Source organism: Rhopalosiphum maidis, chromosome 3 (assembly GCF_003676215.2).
Source record: "Rhopalosiphum maidis isolate BTI-1 chromosome 3, ASM367621v3, whole genome shotgun sequence".
Lineage (NCBI taxonomy): Eukaryota > Metazoa > Arthropoda > Insecta > Hemiptera > Aphididae > Rhopalosiphum > Rhopalosiphum maidis.
Window position 1 is genome coordinate 11,836,270 of NC_040879.1, and position 23,724 is coordinate 11,859,993.

Here is a 23,724-nt window from a genome sequence, read left to right on the forward strand (position 1 = left end):
TTCGAAAACAAAAAAATTAAATTTCAATAACGCGTAATAATTGTAATGATATACAGATTATTTTCTTCTCGTTTGATTTGCACGGTGAAAAAAAATCTATTTTCTTTCAAATTTTGTGCCGTGGTAGTTGTTGTCATCTATATATATATATATATATATTATATTTCCAAAATCAGTTACACAATTTTTTTCTCGATAAAATCTATTATATATACCAGCTATAACGATATTGTATTATTACTTATACATCTATGATTTATACATAACATCTATCTCCTTATGGCTCGTACCAGTCGTACCTATAATTAACGAGCATATTATTATATTAATGTCTATAGCGTTGTGCAATATATTTTGCAGTATGACGTTATAACGTTGCCGCCGCCGTGTGCTGATGAATACGCATTGGGATCGCGTATAATTACACAGGTCCCGTCGTGGACGACAACGAATTGACGAAAATGTACCTAATGATATTACATACTTTGCTCAAGAGGAAACCGTCCCACCGCGGGCGTGTTGCTGCGCCACGCGTAGTGCCAATAATCGCTCGCAATCGCTCGCGAAGATCGTCTGCCGCGCGGCCGTTGTGCGACGACGACAATAATAATAATATTATCACACGGCGATGACAAAAAATGTCCTCTCTCTCTCTCTCTCTCACTCACTCTCGCTCGCTGTATCTCTGTCTTCGACGGGTACCGTCGGCGGCATTGCACTGTACGTCGCTGTGATCTCCGCAGCCTGCCGGTGCAGCTGCCGCCGCCGGTGCTGCACACAAAGCGGTGACGGACGCAACCACACGCACGCACACGCACTGCTCGAACGCATACCTCACGCACACGCACGCATACCACACGCACACGCAAACATACGCACGCACTACCTATACGACAACAATAATAACAACAATAATGTAGACGCCGACCGCGATCGTCTTCGTTATTATTATTTTTATACCCGCGGAGGAGCGCCAGCGTCGCGTCTCGTCGCCGGTCGACGTCCGTCCGTCGTCCGTTGGGCCGCCGCCGCCGCCGCCGCGTGGGACCGGCCGTCGCGGCGGCAGCTGCTGCCGCTGTTGCTGCCTCACCGGCGGTACGAAAATATTATTATTACCGCGGCGGCGGCAGCGCGCACGCGCGTAGAGGCGTTTCACGAGGCATATTTGTCGGCGGCGGTGTTTTGTTGCTGCGCCGCCGACCGGCCGAGACCGCGGACGGCACTGTACGACGCGCGCAACAGCAGTGTGCAACCAGCAGCGGCGTCGGTGCATCGCGTCCGTCATCACTCGCACGCCGCCCGCGTCGCGCCGACTCTCCCGGCTTTTCCGTTGCTGTCCGCGCGTTCAAATCACCGTCGCCGAGTCATGCGTCCAACGGACCGACCAGACATCATTGTTATCCGCACGACGACTCGCCGTCACAGTGACAATAATTATTTATAATTCGATATTTTAATAAATCCGTTTTGTCGGACTCTCGTCATCGATAATCGGAGATCGCGAGCATCTCTATTGCGCTTCCTGGACCGCGCGCGCGCGTAAATCGCAACAACGGTATTGTGTGCTGTAATAATTTTCACCGTAAGTAATGATTACCGTACACACGATAATAGTACGCAATACATATTATTATTGTTATTTTATATTTATAAAAACGAGATGAGACGTTTTGTATTTGTGAATTTAGAAAATATTGTATAGGTACATAAGGGCATAATAATATAATATTGTAGGTATACGCGACGTGTCTAAAAATCGACTTGTATGTTATAATATAATATCACATCGAGAGCAATGAGAGCTGATCGTCGTTAAAACGATTCGACACACGAACGATCGGAGCGCTCCCCCCTTTTGGCCCTCGCCGATAGACACTAAAAATATAATATTTTCATAACGCGATCCGGAAGGTTCGACTTAAATTATATATATTATTATAATACTGGTATCCTACTGCAGCCGCCGCGGCTCTTTCGGCGTCCATAATAATTGGATTTGTATATCACTATTATAGGTGTACAATATAATATGATCCATTAGATTAATATCATTAGCCGCACTAATTATTACTGTCACGATCGTTTGCTGCGGCCCGGTATTTAACATCGGAGGCGCACATAATACGTATATGATCGTAACGTTATTTATTGCGCGTCCGGCGCCGGACTAAGACGAAAAAAAAAATTTAGTAAAAACTAGTTGTTACGGTAACGCAAGTATATTTTTAACACGATTTATTTAGGTCGTAAGCGGTGATGACGGGGCCTGCGTTATTTTAGTGCGTACGCTACGATATAATAAACATTACATATATTATGTACTATGATGATTATTGTAACAGTAGAGCAATACCCTGTACGTAAACGGTACTAAAATTGTGTTTACTATATGCAGTGGTACCTGCACTTGGCGTGTGTTAAATCTCGCGCGCTGTTTAATTTTTGCATATTATACTATTATTATATTTATAGGTATTGTTTTTAGCTGAAAAAAAAAATCATTGAAAAAACGTGAATTTTTACACTCGTGACACATTATTATATAATAATGTTATAATAACATCACGAAGGTTACGGGCGGGCGGCGGTCAACCACGAAACAGCGTAAACAAAAAATACCGTAAATTCGTGTTATTATCACATCATAATATCAGATCGGACTGTGGTGTTATTGTTTGTAGCCGTCGAGTTTTTTTCTCGCATTTATCACGGGGCACCTAAAACAATATCGCGCAATGTCGTACAACGATGCCACGAGCTGCCGACATTTGAAAATTAAAAAAAAAAACCGTCTCGCGACCATGTCAATACGAATAACGACAACATCGTCATTATATAATGCACGTCATAATGTTTATCATTCGAAATAAACAATCGATCGTTATTACCTCGGTTATTATACGCGTGTATGGTTTGCTGCAGCAATTTTTACGGCCGACGTTGCGGTTTTCGCGCTGACTCGCGATCCACGGATCCGCCGGTCGTTTCTGATGCGATTCGTCGTCGTCGTCCGCATTTGGCGGCTGCTCCCGTATCGCAGCTCCTTCGACGTTTCCCACGATTTTGTTTGTTTTAAAAACCGAGCCCGCACGTGGGACGGACGATTGAGAAACGCGGGGGCGGCAAAACGAACCGGTTAGCACAAATCGGACGACCGACACGATTATTATTATTATTATTATTACTGTACGTACGTATCGCGGCATTAACAATCGGCCAATACTGTTTTCGCGCCCATAGGCGACGGACACGAGTGACGTTTATATCGTGTTATTAAAACGCATGTGCGCCGCGGACAAGGTTGGGTTTCCGGTGGTAGTTTAAATTGTATTATGTTTGCGGGCCGGGAACCGCATCATCGTTTAAACCGTCGCCCCCTGTAGAATAACCCAAAAATAAATAACAAATAATATAAAATAGTAAAAAGAAAAAAAAGAATCTACACGACCCGAAAACGAAACACGCGGAGGTGGGTCGGCCGGACTGGAATGCCCATGAGGCTTTACACGCGTATATTATATTACCGCGTTTATGGTCGGGTTCCCAAACGATTTTTTGAAAATCGAAATATTCTCGGAATGAATGCGAGCGAGCGGACGAGTTCCCACGCGAACAATTATTCGTATACGAGAAAATGTGTAGTCTCGCGGGAACAATATTTGTATAGCGGACAACGCAATCGGATTAAAAAATCGACATTTTGTTATTGAAACATCGTGGATAGGTAGTGTGTAATCGGTTGTATTTATCGGATAAAGTGTATAAACATGCGCTGCGGGGATGTGATGTAAATTACGTCCACGATTGATAAGTAAATGTGTAAATTCCGTACGTATTCGTCCGTCCGCCCTTTATTATATATTCTGGGTTATAAATTCTATCCGTGGCAAATGTAACATGTACTGCGCAGAAATATATACACGTATTATAATACACCGCCAGATAAAAGACCTTTTGAAAATAACTAGATGTTAAAATTCTTGTAACGTATACAACAAGTCAACAACGCGATAAATCGTAAGTTCGTATAATATAATATAATATGTATAATGTATGAGAATCATGTATATTATTAACATACAGATAATATGCGAACATATGTAAATACCATTACATCGGTAACTATTATATGTCGGTATTAAGTATTAAGCACGAGCCAATTATAATTATTCGAATGTTTAGCACTCGTTGCTTTGGTAAAATATTACGCGAATCGAAAACAATATATCTTTTCGACTTGTTATAATATATTATACGTAATGAAAACCCCGATATACCGACTACGCTAATTCAGGCGGCAACTTTTTAGAAAAAAAATTAAGAGCATGATCTATATTTGGCTATATATTGTACAAAATATAAACATAGACTACGAGGAATAATACCTAATTATGTCTTGAAAAATATTTTTCAATGAAATTTTTATTTAATCCTATGCTCGCTGCAGGCTTAAATATAAATACTTGTATAATAAACTTGGTTTGTAAATTGTAGGGTATTGTAGCCATTAGCCGAAACGTTTCCTTTTCCGGGGACCATCAGACACGGGTGGTCTTCAACAACATTAAGCTACATGACGTGTGTCTGACTACCGGTGTGTATACACCTAACCCATACGACGCGGTTTTTCAATTAATCATGATCACTGCACCGGCGAGGGCGGCTAAATAATTAATTTATCAATTTTGTACGCAGAATTCTATATATACATCACTACAGCAGTTTTTAGTTATATAGATTTATAGACATATATAGTACGTATGTACAAAATGTATAAGGCGCGTGTTGAACTGTGGGAGGTATACTAATTGTGTCTCGTTTACAAAAAAATTGCTGTTATTTCTCTAATGTCGTTTAACCACATTAATTATGTATGCGTCGTTGTTTGCGTTGTTATTCGTGTTATAATTATATACTGTAGTTTACTTTGCCATCGTTAATTTAGACCAATCGTAAAGATACTGACTGTGTATGACGTGCGTGTATACTGTTGTAGCAAATGCTGAATAGACATACTACTTATAAAATTAGAGATTTAATTACATAAATGTTCATGAATATTTAAAATGTAAAAATCGTATCCTTCATTAGACATTACAATAATGTACAAAATTACTATAATATTATGGTATTATTACAATATAACATATTTGTATTCATAGTTTTTCTCTCGTAGTTACTGAAGTGAGCAATAAACCATAATAACTTGTATAAGTATTACATAATTAATTTTTTTTTATGAAATAAACGTAAGCAGTTTAACCTTAATATGTAAAATATTCTAAATTTCTAACTAGGTATGTGTAATATAATTGTAAATTATTATTACGCCTATTACGTTATGCAAATTACAGTCTTACTTAATATTAACCATATAGAGGTACCTACGTATGATAATTTTTTATTTTATATTTCTATACGCTATAAATTACAACTTACCAGTTACAAAAGACACTAGCTCTTTAATAACAGATTTTCCACCAGTAGAAAATGAGATACGTTCAATTAGAAAAGGTTGTATTTATAAAAGCGAAACGAACGCATGTACCCGTGAATAAGATTATAATATTTATCGCTGCAGGATACACGTGCCTATAGTTTCAAATTGAAAACCAATTTGTTTTCCGAGATTTTTTTCATTTACTAAATAATATTTCACGACATTTGAAGACCCTACAGAACCGTGTGTAATACTTGTAATAAAATTATATTATGTTTAATGCCTACATATATTGTATAATATATAATAAAATATTTCTCAAGTGGTGGCAGCGTCGTGATGCAGACATAAAACATTATTAGCAAACATGCCGCGTCTTCGCCAATCGATTATGCTATTATACAAATAAAAAAAAAATTAATAAAAAAATAACGTTCGTTGCAGCCGTCGTCAAACGTACCGCCGTGCCGTCGTCAATAAAATAATAATAATAATAATTGTTATCTCTTATTCAGCGCGTCGCTTAATTATGCGTATATTATTGTAATACACGAAGACGACGGGCGGGGCGTTGCCGGTGAATTAATTATAATTTATCGTTTATATATCGGGCCCGTTGTATTACAATTTACAACTGTCGTTGTTGTAATTAAACCCGTCGACGATTAGTACGAAACACTATTTTATTATCATTACATTGCCGTCATCGCACAAGCGGTACTCGAGCAATCCTAATGTTCTACATAATAATATTATATTATAATACGATATACGGTACATAATAATATTGTCGTCGGATCATTTATTTTTTAATATATAAAACACGAGTGCAACAAGTCCGCAGCGCATAAACCAGCACACTCCGCGGTCGTTGTATACATTATTTACACGTAATTATTGTTAATGTGTATATTAGGTTTAGGTATATTACATTATACTGCCGACGCGCACGCGTAATATTAAATATCTTTTCTTTGTACGCGTGCGCGTGCGCGTCGTTTTATTACGATTATTATATTGTTATTAATACATATAATGACAATATAACATTATGCGGTTTAAACGGTCTTCTTTAATATAATATGATTGTCGTCGCATATAATGCGTCATGTGCGGTCATCGTGCACGAACAATTGTGTACAACCATATGCATATTGTTATTATCGTTACTATTATTTTATAACATAAAACGATCGTCGTTTAATCCGTATAGGTATAAATTATATTATCGAGACGCAGAGAGTCACGCCGCCGTCTCGATGAACGTCAAAAAGCAACAGATGCAATTGCAGCTGCAGCTGCAGCAACCACAGCGGCGTCACGACCGCACCGGGTTCGAGGCCCCGTTGGACCAACCGATGCCGGTGGCCGAGACGTCACCGCCCGGCGGCGCGTTACCGTGGTCGACCGCCGTCACCGGCGACACGGCCGGCCGGTACGATCACCCGCACCGCCGCCGGGGTCCGCCGGTCGCCGGCGCCGTACCGTCGGACGCGCCCTCCGACCACACTGGCTCGCCGACCGAAGCCGACGACGCCACCGCCGCCGTCCCGGCCGCTCGTCCCGGCCGTCCGCAGGACCGAGCGGTCACCACCCCGCCGCCGCCGTCGCCGCTGCAACTGCCCAGCCCGTACTACGACCGGAATCCCGTCATCGGTTTCCCGGTGCATCACCACCACCACCACCATCACCGCCACGGCTCCAAGTCACCGCCGTCGCCGTCGACGAACGCCACCACGACCGTGCCGCTGGCCAACGTGCAGAACGTCGGGTACGCCACCGGCGACCAGGGCCACAAGGATCACTACGCCAACAGTTCAAAGGTAAGTGCTGTACGTATGTCATTAATTTTCGTTTAATACGTGGATGGTGTTATGTAGCTACGATGTCGCTTGTTGTGCCCAATGTTGAATGGCCGTGATGGCAATAACCATTATCTACCGGGAAGTTTCTAGAATATTTATAATTTTCGCAGGACACGACGCAACAGACGATATAATAATAAATAACTGTGCACGTAGTTTAATCTCTACCCGTTTTCGACTGCATAGTTATACGCATTATGATAGAAATTTTTTAGTCGTCATCGTTTAATTGGAATTCGTTTTTTATAAATATAATATTATATAGGAGGGACACACGTTCCGCGTGTAACAACTGACTTCGACTATTTTGTCGACAACGATAATGGGGTTGCTCTGTTGATATATAAATGGCGGCGTGAAAGGGGTTTTGTGAGTCATGGGACTCTTTTTAAAAATATTCGTTCGTTGCATGTCGTGGAAAATTCTTAGCAACTTAGTAACGTGCCCTGTAGTCATACTAAGATCGATAATCGCTAGTGGTAAATATGTTATGGTTTATAAACTAAAATAAACGCTAAAGCTAAATATTATGCTTATCTTTGCAAATCTTTAAGCATGTCTAAATTTCTACTGTGTTGATATTTCTTTAAAGTTAATAAGAATTCAAAGTTTCGTGATATAACTAGAACTATATAACCTTTATGAGTATAACTTGTAACGTAATATAATTATTATTTTAATTTATTGTTATCCGCCTCATTGATTTCGTTCTTACTCTTAGTATAGATGGTAAATTGGCGGGTGCGTTATTTATATTACGAGTAACAAATGAGAAGGGATATTTTTGGGGTGGTAAAGAGGGTATGGATGGTTTTGAAAATCTTTGCTACCCAAAAAGTATACAACAGAAATTATATTATTGTTATATTTTTATCAGCGTCGAATCAAAATGATAGAACATTTTACTAAGATTTACAAATCTTTAAATATATTAAGCCTAAACATATAAATCAAGATAAAATTTTCTAGTTTATTTAGCTAAAATAAACATAAAAAAATATGCAATACAGATTTAAAGTTTCTAAGATTTACTTCTAACCATTTTTAAGTATGAAGAAACAACAATACCAAACACTTTTTAAAATTTGCATTACGATTGGAGTTTATAAATTTAAATCTTAATTTAATTAAATTGTTGCTATAAGTTGACTGTTTTTATAATTTAATTATAATTCGATTATTTCAATTAAGTTAGTACCCAACTAATTATTTATGTACCTTTATGCTATTAAAATTGTTTTGACGTTAAAATAAAATTTAAATATATATTTATACTTATAATCGGCAACATAGTGTAGGAAGCAGTGGCGGATCCAGAGGGGGGTGATTGGGGCGATCGCCCCCCCCCTTCTCTCAAAATAAATAGTTTAAGTCCCTGATTTTAGTTTTTGACGTAATTATACTTCAAGGGTAACAAAATTATAGTGATATATTTTTTTATTACTATTATCTACTATAAAAAATATTTTTTTTTTATTCTGTACGAGACTGTGGATTGTAACATATATATGTACCAAAATAAATACTTTATCAAAATTAATGTGTGCCCTTTAAAAATCGCCCCCTCCCTGTTATCTTGGTCTGGATCCGCCCCTAATAGGAAGTAACTGACCTATCGTACAAATTGCAATAAATCATATAATACTCGTACGTATCAACCTATAAACTAATCATACAATACCTATGTATAAAATCAATGCGTAAAATATGTAAAATATCAATGTGAAAATGGTTTCATTATTAGTTATTTGATCTTTCCCGACGAAAACTAAATCGATTCAACAGCCTTTCGCTTTTTATATTAAAATTTTAAACACACTGGTCTGCATCAGTTGTTATCTTTCTCTACGTACTCATGTTGTATTGACATTTTGTCGGCCATCGACGTATGTCATTCGCCGAGAACTGTACAATAATTTTATTCGCTTCAAATTCCGTCCAATATGGATTTATAAGCCGATAATCTGCACATATATAATGTGTTTACTAATATTATTATATAATCGCTGAGCTTCTGTAATTTAGATGTATTCATAGAGGAATTAAAGTTATATAAATAATACATTTAATATAACAACGAAAAGTTTAAATTTAAACAAAAAAACGTTTATATATTTTAATATATGTTCTTGTATTCGTATTTTATTTTGTTTGTAATTATTATTTATTTGTATATGTATAATATTATAATATAAATATATTGTATAGTACTACTACCAGCGGCACAACTACAAGTCCAGCGATTCGACGGAAGGGCGGGACGACGACAAGGAAAACATCAAGCAACGGGACACCGCCGAGTGTCTACAACAGCAGTTGGACGAAGTATTGCAGGCGTGCGTCGATTACGAAGAGCGGAACAAAAGCCAGCAGCAGCCGCAGTCTGAAAGTTCCGGAAACACGTCGCCAGGCACTAGTGCACCGTCGACGACCACGCCACCGCAACAAAACCGGTAAGATACATTTGCCACATACACTGATTTTTATATTATGCAATAAATCGTATTGTGCATAAGCGTGCGCAGACTTTGTTGTCACGTGTGTAAGAGAACATTTTTATTCGGTTATTTTCCCCCTAACAAAAAAAAAACAAAAGTGCAGTATCTAATAAAATCACGTTATAATCGTCACTATAAAAGTATAAAATATGAAACCCGTTTAACTTAAAAAAAAAAAACCATTTTCTTTTCTAACATTTTTAATAATATACTTGTTTATATTGTATTTAACCGAACAGAACAATTTTTGAAAACAATATTTAAAATTTATAAATATTGAGTTTTTTTTCTAAAATAGGTCTTTAAGAAATGATTACAAATTACCCTTTCTTGGATCGAGGAATATGCAGTGACATATGTTTCGTGTATGCTACTCCGCCCAAACGCCTATTAGTCCATTAGTCTAATTGAATTTGGGAGTTGATTAGCATTTAGCATTATGATAATGTGCATTATTAATACTATTAATGAGATCAAATTAACTCATATTATTGATATAGGTTATCGAATTTATAGGTTTAACATGTAAAACATGATAATTGATATATACGATATTACTGATAGTTACTGTTTATATTTATTTTTGTCTCGCTACTACGTCATATTCTTGTGTAGATTTCTATAGAAAACATTTTTTACTTATTTTTTAAACTGATAAAAAAATATGGATTGCTCATACATGAAAGTAAAACTACGTTTCTTATCAAATTTTGGGTAATTTTAAATTATCTTCGAGATTTTTAATTAAATGTTTTTTCCTCAAACAGTTGTATGTTAGAATTTTCTTTTTCCTTTTTTATAGTTTAATAATTTTTTATAATTAAAGTTGTAGTTTTTATTTGTAAATATTATTTGGTTTTACTTTATTATTTTGAACGTAGTTGTTTATTAGTATACTATATATAGGTGAACTATATTATAGTCTATAATTCTATAACTACTATATTCTTATATAAATCGATATTCGTTTTACGTACATCGGTACATCATTAAGATTTTACATACATTTTAAAAATATTTTAAATTCATCGATCCGATTTCCTATTTTAATGTTAGTAAACCAAAGCAACTAAACTGTCCTTTTAGCTGATGTATTAATAAGCTTAATCAGTGCTCATACATCGCATCTATTATAATCTCTATAAGACCGAATGAACATATCGTTGTACATACATGGGTCGTCCTCGCAAAGTAATTTTTTATGGCCCAAGTATAGTTATTTTACAATTTATTTACCAATAAATATAGCGCATAACTAAAACGAGAACATTATTATGCTCGTTATCTTTGTTGATGATGTGAAACCAGTATTTCTAAAATCATTTTCTTTGCGCGTATATTATGCAGCGTTTAGTGCAGAGTTTTTCAGTAAACTGTAGTTTGTAGAACAAATATTTGTCGTAAAAAAAAAATAAATTATAAATAATCACCTTCAGCGTGTATACATACTTTAATTTTAATTTTTTTGTAACTTTTAATAAAAATTATATATTTACCGGTTTTTAATGCTTGATATAAAAAAAGGTGGGGTCAACCCCTGCGCTATTTAATAATTTATCTATAATTATATGTGTATGTACTATGTATACTGAACTGTTACCCTCCTTTACTATATATTTATTTTTTTATTTTTTTATCCTGATTTTAGGATCAAAACAAATGGTTCTCTGCCGCGGGATAGCAAGAAGTCCACCACAGAGACGTCTTCGCCAACGTCGCCATTGTCGCCGATGACGTCGCCACTGTCCCCGTCATCGACGACCTGGTCGTCCGTTACTACACCGTCTCCCCCTACGATGTCACCGTTGTCATTGCGCGCAGTTGGCAGAGACAGTGATTCAGTATTTTTAGAAAACGATAATCATCCACCGTCAACCGTAATATGCGGAAGTCCAAGGACCAGAATAAGAACGCTTGTCCCATCTTGTACGACAGCCGTTGAAGAATTATACTACAACGGGTATTTTTTTTTTTTTTATCAAATTTATAAATAGTGAATTATGTTTAAGGATGTAAGCCAACCTTCCGTGATCAAACGCAAATCTAAACGTCGCTTTTCATTATCGCATAAACACGACACTCCAATGTCCCATACAAAAATGGCACAATACTGCATAAATTTATTTAATTTCGTAGTCTTTGTAAAATTAATTAATTTATATGTGTACGCCTGGTACATATATGTATATATGTACCTATTTTAATTGTGTGGCAATTTTATTCTATACATCTTTCGAATTTATGCGGTTATTGCGTCCCTTATGACTTTATGAGTTTTTTGTATACGATCAACCAAAGTTTGGTTATCTATTAACACGGCAATGGCCAATAATAAGTCGTTTGCGCGCGGAAAACAATAAAGATCAGTATTTACTACTCATACCGCTGAAAGAAGATGTAAAGAGCTAGAGTGTTGATTTAGAAAGGCTTAACGTAATTAAGGTAAACGAAAACCTTAGTCTGCATAAATTATGTTATGATAGCAGATAACCAAAATGAAAACTTCCAATTTTTAAATGACGTTATTATATGTGTTATTGTGAATATTGTAATTGTTAGGTATAATATAGATATTTTACAGGTATATTTAACATTGTTACCCTTATATATTTTCTTTTCTTAAATAAGTCTCTCGGATTAATTACGTATATTTTGTAACCAGCTAAAGAATAACGAGGGAGGGGATAATACGCGTTTCTTATGACTTATGGTGCCCTTTAATATAACGTAAAGCAACTTACTAATCACTATACATTGTTCACGCCCGCATTAATAATACGCACTATGAACTCTCCTAGCGTCAAAAAAAAAAAAAAACAAAAAACAACTTTTTTTAATTAATTAACCTGTCAATTAATTATAACTTATAACAAGTGATATTATAACTTTTCAAAGTTAATAATTACAATAATTTTTAGTGTTTAAATTACATCCATTTAAATAACGAAATGTAATTGATCGTTATTTAGATAATAATATTAAATTGATTACACTTTTTTAAGAAATAAAGTATACTTCAATAATATATAGATATTTTTAAATGCACATAATCTAATTTGCTAAAATAAAATCATTTATTGACTTCATTTAATAATTTACTTGACTGAGTGCAATCGAATAATTATTACAATACATTATGGCTTACGTAACTTAATGGACTGCTTTATCTTAATATATTATTTATACCGGGTAGTAACTTATATTTACTGTGTCGGGGTTATTATATAAGTATCGTTGATATTGAAAAATTATTTACGTCCTTCGTCAAGTATATAAACATTTTTATTTTATCAAATAAAAAAATAATTTTGTATATTAAATAAAAATTAAAAACTTGAATTATAGTTAACAAAAATTTCCATTTTTAAATGCTATTTTTATCATATTTAGACGGGTGTAATAATTAACAAACATTAAAGAATTATTTTATATTACATTCAGCTTTTACTTTTTAAATTATGTCACAACTTTAATGTGTTTTTGTGTATAGCTAAATGATAATTTTTATTTAGATTTTTGCTTTACATATATTATAGTGTTTTTGGTGTGATATCATTTCTTTTTATTGTTTAAAGTATAATGTACACAAAACACACGGCATAGTGTCATACGGGTATTTCTTGTTAAGTCAACATGTTTTATTATGTATATTATTTAATATTTATATGAACGTTGAACTAATAATAATGAGCACACGGATAACCGTACATGGAACGTCTGTTGCATAAATAACAACAAATACACGAAAACTATTATAATAATATATCGGTGTATAACTTCAGGAACAACTGTAATAATATTTTTTTTTTTTAAACGATGTATTATATTAAAGCGACGCCCAACAATGGCATCTGCAATGAAAATATATCGTAGTAAGCAAGAAACTATATATAATATACACGATTGAACTAAATAGTAGAACATATTTTTTACCACAAGTTTTCATGGTCGTATTAAGATTAGCTATTGCCACAATTCTGACAAAAGTTTAATCTCAACAACACGTGTTTTGTAAACGTGATATAATATATACTACAACTATTATTGTGTCTAGTGAATGATAACGATAAATGAATAATAATGAGTTAGCCATCTAGGCTACACTAGTTTTCTACTTGGATACTTGAATTTTTATCGGTGCGCCGACCTCGTATGCCATCTACGACGAATTGAATATATCACACATGTGTTTGTTCCTATATTTTATAATTTATTACTGATCTGTTATCGAACCGCCGTAATATCGTTATTAAAATCATACATATAATATATTTATTTTTAACTAATTATTAAAAATTATGAAAAAAAGACGATGATCAAATATTTAAAAAAATATTTATTCAATTTAACTAATTTAAGATTACGGCAAATAAACTATAAAATATGGTATTACGAGTTCACGACGGAGTCAAGACTTCCGAAATATCCGATAAAATATATTCAAAAGGATCCTTTTCACTAGGATTTGGCCGCCACACGAACTCTACCTAATAGGACTTAAAGAAATTTCGAACAGTACTGAGACGTTGTTTGTTCCACCTATTTTAAAACATCCCACAGTCTCTCCGGAGTTTGAAAGTGAGTTTCAGACATAGAATCCACAAAGTTGTACTTACGTATAGTTAACTTGGTAATAATGATAACTTTTCTAGCTATTGAATAGCATTGTGTACAATTTATAGAAGCCCGAGAATATTATTCGTCAGCCGCGACGGGGCGATAACAGAACAGCAACTATACAATTTATATATATGAATGCGATATGTTCGTGGCATCGTCAGAACCATATAACGAGAAGAGACTATTTTAATATTAGAATTGATAGACAACATGCGCGGGTGGAATACACGTGATTTAAAAAGAAATTGATCGGCATCGCTTATAGCGTTTGCCCACCGGAAAGCGTTATCCGGAAGTGTTATCTTTACATTAAACATATGGCCTGTTTTTCTTCGGTGCGCATATATATATATATATTAATATTATAATTTAATACGTATACCAAGGCACGCGTATACAGTCTCATTTTTTACTTTTATATCTCATAATTATTTTTTAATTTTTTTGTGTACTTAATAACTTAGCTTCTGGATATGATAGTGTGATTATTACGATCCATCTGTTTTTTAATATTATTATGATTTATACAGTGCTAAGGACCAACTCGGTCAGAGTCAGCATAATGGCCAAGACAGCACCGACGCCGGTTTCAAAACGTCACCGACTACTGCAGATAACCTCTCATCGAAATCGCCAGACCGGCCGATGCAGCTGCAGTCGTTGCAATCGACATTCCTCCAATCGTCTCCGCCGCCTTCGTGGCAGACGACAACGATGTGGCTGCGTTCGTCGCCATTTGCAGCGGATTCCAAAGACAGTGGCTCGACAAAAGCTCCGACGGTTTCGTTAGCTGCTGCCGACAGGTTGGCTGAGGCAGCTGAGCAACGTCGTAAGCTGCTGGTCGAATTGTCTGCGCACAAATCTCGGCTGGTCGAGTTGCACTTGCGTCGCGAAGAAGTCGATCGGGAGGTGAGTGCATCGTATTGAGAAATTAAAGCTTTGTTTTTAATTTAAATACGTATTACAATTATATAATATTGTCATTTGATGATACTCCTGTTATTCAAATTTCAATTGAACGCATTCGTGGATAATGCTCGAGTGGGATCGCAAGTGGAACGTTTTTATGAAGTCCAATATAGACACTAGACAGTATCTATGTGACTGTGTAATAAGTAAATTTATCGTTGATATGTGTGTATGTGTGTGTGTGCGTGTGCGTGCGTGCGTATATTATTTACCGCATGTAAAAACACATTCATCTGTTTTCAACGACGTGGCTAAAATTATTTTTTCTCTAACGAATAAACCAAAATTCAGAACAATAAGACTTAAGAAAAGTCTGTCTGTTTCCGGATGTCTAATAATAATAATCTTCAATCTTTATTTTTACGTAAGAAAACGATATTTCTATTTTTAAAATTTATTTTATAATTATAATATTTTATTATTATTATTATTATTATTATTATTATTGTATATTAAGTAACCGCTAAATACTTATATATGTCGGGAAAAATAAAATAGATTTGAAAGGTCACACAAATACAATTTTTAAATTACCTATAATATTATAGTTAAATTTAGTTTGCACGTCTTATTATAGGTAAAGCAATAACGATACAAATCTGGTTTAAATATTTAAACTGACCATTTTTCATATACCTAATTAAATTTATTCTAACAAACACATGATAAAATGTATTGCTTCCAACAGTTGTAAAAAGAGGACGTGAAGGTAAAGATTTTTAAATAATACGAATGTAAAATTTAATTGAAAAATCAATATGTTTCTGTACATTCGTTTATACCCAGTTTTGTGTTCGTAATGTTCGTATTTTGATAAATCATATAATCAGTTTGGATGACGTAATCTTAAATTTTGTTTAAAAACATGATTTCTTCCACGTAAATAGGCATGCTCAATAAAACAGTGGCCCCATGGGTGTTATTCGTACCTTAATTTGAATTTTTAATACTTGTTTATAAATTATTCAACATTTTTTAAATTTTAGTACATTACATAAAATAAATTATTTTAAAAAAACTTTAGTTTTAGACGTTTTAGTATGGTATACAAGGACTAATATAGTAATTTATTTATAACCTTTATTTTAGTAAAAAAAAAAAAATGACACCGGGAATCATTTAAATCGTTAATTTTAATGTTATTATTATTAAAGTAAATCGTAAACCACTTCGCGTTTAGGAACGTATATGAATTATTCAAAATAGCTATTGGTATTAGTATAATATAATAATTTTTGGTAGAATTTTGTTAATTTTAAATTAGTGCTTGTACTATTAAACATCTGTTTAACTACTAAAATACCTACCTCATTAATTAAATTTAATTGAAAAAAATATTGGTATAATTTTTGCATAATTATAAATGTATGGTCAAAAACAAGTTTTTCATAGTAGCATTAATACAATTTGTATTAATTTGCGTGTTTACAGTTAATTATCGAGACCGCGTTGTTGCGTGCCGAACTCGATGTTGCTGACGATGAAACTCGCCAGTCGGACAACATTGTAGACGGTTTGGACCGCGCTGTGGCGGATTGCCGACAAAAAATGGACGTATGTACTGTGAAACAGCAAGATCAAAGGATGGCAGCTGACTCGCAGTTGGCAGGACACCGGCAAACACTCCAAGGGTAATTTATTGTTATTATAATACTCAAGGCCCTAAACGTACATGAATTTACCCTCACCATCAGGAAGCAATGACAAAGGGGACGATCATAACGGAAAGCTTATAAAAATGTGATGATGGTACTTAGGAACCTGCAATAGCCGACAACTGACAATCACTAACATTGTTTTGTGGAAGGGGGGAGGGTCTAAACACTCTAAATAAGTATAATAAAACGAGTCACAAAAAAATATCGTATCAAAGTAAAACGTAAATATGTCGATCGGTTAGTAATATAATGTACCAACATTTAACCAAAGAAAAATCTATGTAATATTCCAATTTGATCAATTATTTTATTACATCAACCTCTTTCATAAATTTATAATATATTAAATGATTAGATACAAGTAAATAGTATTTATGACGTTTTGCACTAATATATGGTGTTAGATGACAATTGTATACACAACCTAAATGTTAAATGCATTATTTTTAGATTTCTATAGGGATCAAAATAACGTAGGTCGTAGGTACATAAATACAACTTTACATAAATGTCCATTTAAAGTTACAGTATCACCTAAAAACATTAATCTAAAATATTTCAACGTTAATATTATCCAATAACAATGATTACGGTGCCGTAAAATTTTTTAAAAAATAACCTATAATTATTAATATTGTTCTGTTAGTACCTAGAGTCTAGATTCAAAGACTTCCTTTCTGTTAACTAACTTTTTTTATCTTATATGTATAATTTATTAATTTATACTATAATATATTTTTATTTTTGTGTATACACTTTTATCTAATTAACTTGGTGTACTTTGATGTGGATTGTAAATATACTGTTTAAAAAAATGTAGATAGGAGTATGGTTAGATGACGAAATAATTATATTTCTTAACAAAATTAGTATATAAACTGTTTTTAGTAATTCAGTAATTGATCAAATATATACAGTATTGTAAAGTATTCGAATATAAGTATTTGGATACTAGTAGTTAAATACATTTTGAAGTATTTTTATATGGATTCCAATTACAATTTTTCAAAGTATTTTTTAAGTATTCTGATTACATTTTAGAAGTATTTTGAACAAAATTGAAATACTGGTATTTAAATTATTTAAAGAAATTAGTTTTATCAATTTCTTATAAAAATAAATAGTAACATTTTAAATATTAAAAAAAAAGATCAGATAAAAATTTCGATAAAATAGACTATAAATGAACACATTTTAACTGTTTTGGGGCAATATGGCAACATGTAATTATCTATAAAAATCTTCAGTAAATTGATTGTAGAATTTTTTTAATTTACAGTATTAGGTATACGGTTTAGTTATGCATAGATTTGTAAAAATTAAAAAAAAATTTCTTATATTTGTATTCAAATATACTTGTGAGTATTCGTAAAATACATTATTTTATAAGTATTTTAAAAGTATATTTTAATACCTTTTTAAATATATTTTAGTACTTCTTTAAAAGTATTTTTTACAAGACTATATATTTAACGTTAAAAACAACTTATTTTTCCATTCCGATGGAATTTCCGATTCCACAACGATGGTTGTTCTGATAATAGGTAATTATTTGTTTTATTAAAGTTTTTCAACCAAACCACGTATCAATAACATTTTATATCCATTAAGCGTAAAGATTTTCGAAATACTGAAAGTCATATAATTATTGAATTAATTTTTCCTATTGAATGTTTAAGCTATATTTAAAAAAAATTGTATATGCGTTGAAAAATAACTATTACATTTTAAAAGATGTATTACGCAGATGATAGGGAAATGTTGACAACATATTGTAATGTTTTTAATCAAATATAACAATTATTAGGAAATCCTTTGTTATACTAATTTTTTAGTATAATCATTATCATAGATTAAGTATAAGTAGTTTATATTTATACTACATTTTATAGATTTATTATTATGGTATAATAATAAACACAAATCAACTTACATTAGGTATGCAATAATAAGATGATAAATTTGAATTGTTCAGAATATTTTTGGGAAAATGTATAAATATTAAAACCTTAAATTAAAGCTTGAAATTATTAGCCGTTTTTCTATTGAATACAAGACATTTTTTATTTTAAATTTAACTTACATTTTTCTTTATCAACTTATTGACTCATCGAGCACTAGTTAACTTGCCAAGCTTTAGTATTTTGCATATAGTCATGATTTTAAAGAAATAAAATATTATGTTCTTTATAATTGTGTTTGTATTTAATTATTTTGAGGTTTTGTATCCATCCCTCGAGCCACTCCTATATAATAGTTGTTCCACGATTACTATCTCGTATACCTACATAGATATAATATTGTCGTTTTTACTCGTTTATACCACTACCAATATTACGCTACCCACCCAGCACCCCATTTATAAAATTTAATTACAGTGTCTATATAGTATACACCCACCGTTTATTACAGTTTACATGTTGTATATATAGTATATATGCTTTATGCTTGTAATTATAAATAGTAATCTACTTTGATAATATGTTGTTATAATATACCAATAATCGTCATAGGTTACGGAAACGGTTAGAATCGATCGAGGACAACGACGTGCTGAAAAATGAAATACGTGCTTCCATTGATAAACAGACGGAACTGTTGGATGCCGAACAAAAGGTAAGACAGAATAATAATATTACAAAATACTATAATATTAAAATATGGTAGGTAGTACAATACGTCATTATATTGTAACGAATCATAAAAATAACGTCGAGGTCGATGACGATTTTTTTCGCCTTCAATAATAATATATACTACATTTATGTAATGCTGGTGTTTGTGCTGCAGTTGTACGAAGATGTAGAATTCGGATTGCTGGAAGAAGAGGCCGGATGGCTGGCCCGTAGAGAAGAGTTGCACAGGGATCGGGCCGCTGCCGTGGCGGTCAGGCGTGCTCGACGGGCTCGTGCCGAGTGGTTACGCGCGCAACTCGATCAGCTCCGTAGTGTGGGCGATGACCAGTTACGAGCACTGAGGGCTGACATAAATACAGCGACATTGTCCATTCAACAGGTATTTGTAGCATACATGAATTCTAATCAAATTCTCAAAAAAAAAAATTATTCCCAAAATTATTATTTGAATGTAAAAGTAATAAAAACACGGCATTTAAACAGCAGAAAACATGTCTTAACTCTTAACTATTTAAAGTTGAGCTATGTTTGTTCCCAATTGTGTAGATAGTAGAGACTGACATGTAGAGATTGAGTTAAAAATTGTTGAGTTAAATACTTATGAAGCGTAAATATTTCTTTATTGATGTTATTATAGTAATATTTAAAAAAAAAATAAAATCAATTTTAATAATATAAAACAAATTATTTTGCTAAATAAACAAGTTTGTTCCTACCTTCCAACATACAATTTTAACTCGCCCAAATAAAATGTATTTCGTATTATGTAGTTAAGAGACAAATTGTTATTTAATGCCTCGCATACAATAATATTGTAATTAAAGGGTCACAAGAAACTGCAAGAACTGGACGCCGCCGCAGCCAGCACGACGGCCGCGACAAACACATTATCAGACCAATACCGCCGTCCCCATCAGTTTCATAAAGAATCGCATTCTATGCAGTCGGCAGCGGAACATCAACCTCCCAAGTCTTTGGAATGGTCGTGGGACCAGCATATGAAATCTCCCATGTCACCGAGGCCACCGTCGTCGTTGTCGTGGGATCTGCAGCCGTCGAGGTCACCGTGGTTTTCGACAACCACTCCCGTGACGGAAGACACGCCGGCAAACAACGGCAACAGCTTGATGACTGGTAGCATGACGACGACGTGCTGTAGCAGTATAGCCAGCAGTGGTGGCGAGGTAATTATTGTTTTGCCGGTTACTTCCGGTTAAAATATCTGTCGGCCGCGGATCTTACCCCTGTTGCAGCTAATTGGACCGTTCAGAGGAGGATGGTGGGCGAGACTAAATTCTCACTAAAACTATCCTTCTCGCCCTGTTCATATAAAAATATGTTTATATATTATGGTATTTTATTATTATTACGGACAGAATATATTGTGTATAAATTATTGCAATATTCCGTCACTACGCGGGTGACTTAATTATCAATTTAATAAAATGTTTCTGAAATAACGTTGTCTGTTACTGTGTAGGACGACGGTTGTGCCCGACCGGTATCGGATGACTCTATTTCACGAATGTCTATGTCGACTATCTTCGACGGAGGGGCCACGATCAAACTCCGACCAAAGAACAAAACGTCTCCGTCGGATATCACAAAAGTTAGTATCGCCTTCGTCCGTATAATAGTTAGAGCCGCATACGCAAGCACAGGGCTGCTTACGCTTGATGACGCAACAACTCATATTGTAATGATGAAAATACCATAATTCGTTTTTACTATCACCGTTACAGAGGCCGTTGACTAGATATCTACCGATCCGGTACGACGACAACGGTTCGACCGAGAACCAAATGGCGTTCGACTTGCGAGCGCACATCGAGTCTGCGGGACATCAGCTGGACGACGACAACAGCACCGGCGTCGACCGGCATTTCTGGATCGACAGCACGTCGTGCCGTGGCTATTTGAAAAAGCTTTCCGGTTCCGGTGCCAATAACGCGCGCCGAAGCGGCCGCAAGTGGCTGAAGAGATGGTTCGTGTTCGATAGGCGGTCGAGGGCCCTGTCCTATTACCGACACCGGTCCGACGACGGCTCGGACGCCGCCAATCAACGAGCAGGCGCCGCTGCGACCGAGAAGAAAATCGCGCCGAGGGCGTCGATTCGTTTTCAGGTGTGTGTTTGGTGATTTTTCCGAAGACTTTTCTCGACGCGACCGTGACTTACACACATACTCTATTACATACCTAACGCATTTATTTATCGATATGAACCCAACGCGCGTCAGCTTGTCAGATTACACACGCATAGGCATACTGGACAATATGAAACCACATTGCCGATAATATGAATACTTGTTAATTTCAAGCCAACTTTTATTTTATTCCTCGAATCAATATAATATTATATACATAAAATAAAATAAAATCCTGCCAAAAACAATAAAATTAAATTAAATTTTACAAACCAAACTCAATATTTACTGCGCCTTCAAAATATTGAATATGTACGCATCGCACGCGAGTTACACTCGGTGTGATTAACTACCGAATTAATAGTAAATAGCTGGATGTTAGATTTTTAACATAAATTATCGAATTGATTAAAAATTTAATGACAGCATTTTGCACAATTCACCGCGAGATGTTATTGCGTACTCGTTTAATGTATTCACGTATTTTTTTAAACATAATTATGTAAATATATAAAACATTAAAAACTATTGAATAATTTTAACATAATTTTTATGATTTTATTATGGTAACAAAGATATATTTTTTTCAAGCTTTATCGCCTAAAAGTAGGTTTTATTTTCGCGCAGTGCAGACACGAGATGATAAGTTATGGGAAAATGTATGCGAACAGTTTTCTACCACATGTTGTGTATCTCTTACTATTATTTGCGTCACCTATTTTATTAATATTGTTATAATAATACATTATTGTTGCCGGTGTGTCTTGATATAAACAGGACATTCAGGAAGTGTACGTCGACCACACGAACAGCATCAAGGGACAGGGTTGCGCGTTCGTAGTAAAAACAGCACAGCGGACGTTTTACCTGTCTGCAGCGACCGGTCAGGCGGTCCGAGTGTGGGTGGACGTCATATTCACCGGCGCCGAAGGGTATAGGGAGTACCGAAAAGCTTCGACCGTCGACGGTGGCCGATGAGTTCAGCAAACGAAATCCTAACTTGTCCCTCGTCCGGGGGCTAATTTTATATTTATTTTTATTTTTATACCGAGTCGTCTAATACGGCCGTGTTAATTTTTTTTCGCCAAATTTATCGTAGTTTTATCCACTGTACCTACCATTACATTATACTTACATTTAAATGATTGACGTGACTGTGAAATGCGGTTGATGTATTTATGTGTATTTTTTTTTTTTTTTTTTTTTAATTGTTATTGACTTTGAAGCGGCTGTCGAGTTGCGAACAATTTAATCTATATAGACTGGTTATATTAAATTTCGTGTACACCTAGCTACATATGTATATATTTTATGGATTAAAACTATTTACTTAAACACTGTCCACTTAGTGTATTTTGATGATTTCGTGTGCAGTAAATCGGCATAAATGGTGCTAGAAAAAACCGAGAGAAATAAATAAATTTCTCGCGTAATATAATATCTACGTTTAAACAACCATAACACGCTTGTACGATGCGTCGATATTTTATACGGTAGCCACCAACATCGAACTCAGTGATGGCTATTAAATTTTATAAACTGTGACTACAAGACTTGAGATTAAATAACTGCAAATAAAATTCATGAACTTCACACATTCAATCATTTCCTGATAAATTTTTAAAAAACATTGGTTTTTTTTTATTGACATTTTATACGTCAATTTAAATGATATTTTCGTGACACAAAAATTAAAATAAATCAGCATTATAATTATTATGTCTATATAAATATAATAAGGTTAGTGATATAATCGTTGAATTTTTTTGTTGTATAATATTGTAAAATGTATCATGAAAAAAAAAAAGTTCGTCAAATTTACTTATTGAAATAAGAAACAATAACACGATTACAGATAATAAGTAAAATTAAAATGTTGATATCGATATTAAAC

General features: G+C 34.3%; 1 protein-coding gene across 2 annotated transcripts; it reads left to right on the forward strand.

Annotated features, from left to right (window-relative positions):
• The first annotated feature begins 1,257 nt into the window (after window positions 1–1,257).
• Window positions 1,258–23,165, forward strand: LOC113559890. 2 transcript variants are annotated; one of them, XM_026965671.1, is made up of 12 exons: window positions 1,258–1,582; window positions 6,654–7,272; window positions 9,514–9,758; window positions 11,452–11,763; window positions 14,954–15,332; window positions 16,824–17,023; window positions 19,564–19,666; window positions 19,841–20,065; window positions 20,511–20,870; window positions 21,167–21,295; window positions 21,429–21,809; window positions 22,608–23,165. In XM_026965671.1, the coding sequence occupies exons 2-12, from the start codon at window positions 6,700–6,702 to the stop codon at window positions 22,806–22,808; spliced, it is 3,108 nt and encodes a 1,035-aa protein (XP_026821472.1). In that variant the 5' UTR covers window positions 1,258–1,582; window positions 6,654–6,699; the 3' UTR covers window positions 22,809–23,165. The 2 variants fall into 2 exon arrangements, with proteins under 2 accessions (XP_026821472.1, XP_026821473.1); XM_026965672.1 differs by having other exon boundaries at window positions 6,654–7,263.
• The last annotated feature ends 559 nt before the right edge of the window (window positions 23,166–23,724 follow it).

Bases quoted from the DNA above. Each gene is read 5' to 3' on its own strand.
- LOC113559890 (XM_026965671.1), top strand. From the start codon at position 6,700: ATGAACGTCAAAAAGCAACAGATGCAATTGCAGCTGCAGCTGCAGCAA. The intron at 15,333-16,823 runs GTGAGTGCATCG...GCGTGTTTACAG, and splicing joins GCGAAGAAGTCGATCGGGAG to TTAATTATCGAGACCGCGTT. The intron at 20,066-20,510 runs GTATTTGTAGCA...TTGTAATTAAAG, and splicing joins CGACATTGTCCATTCAACAG to GGTCACAAGAAACTGCAAGA.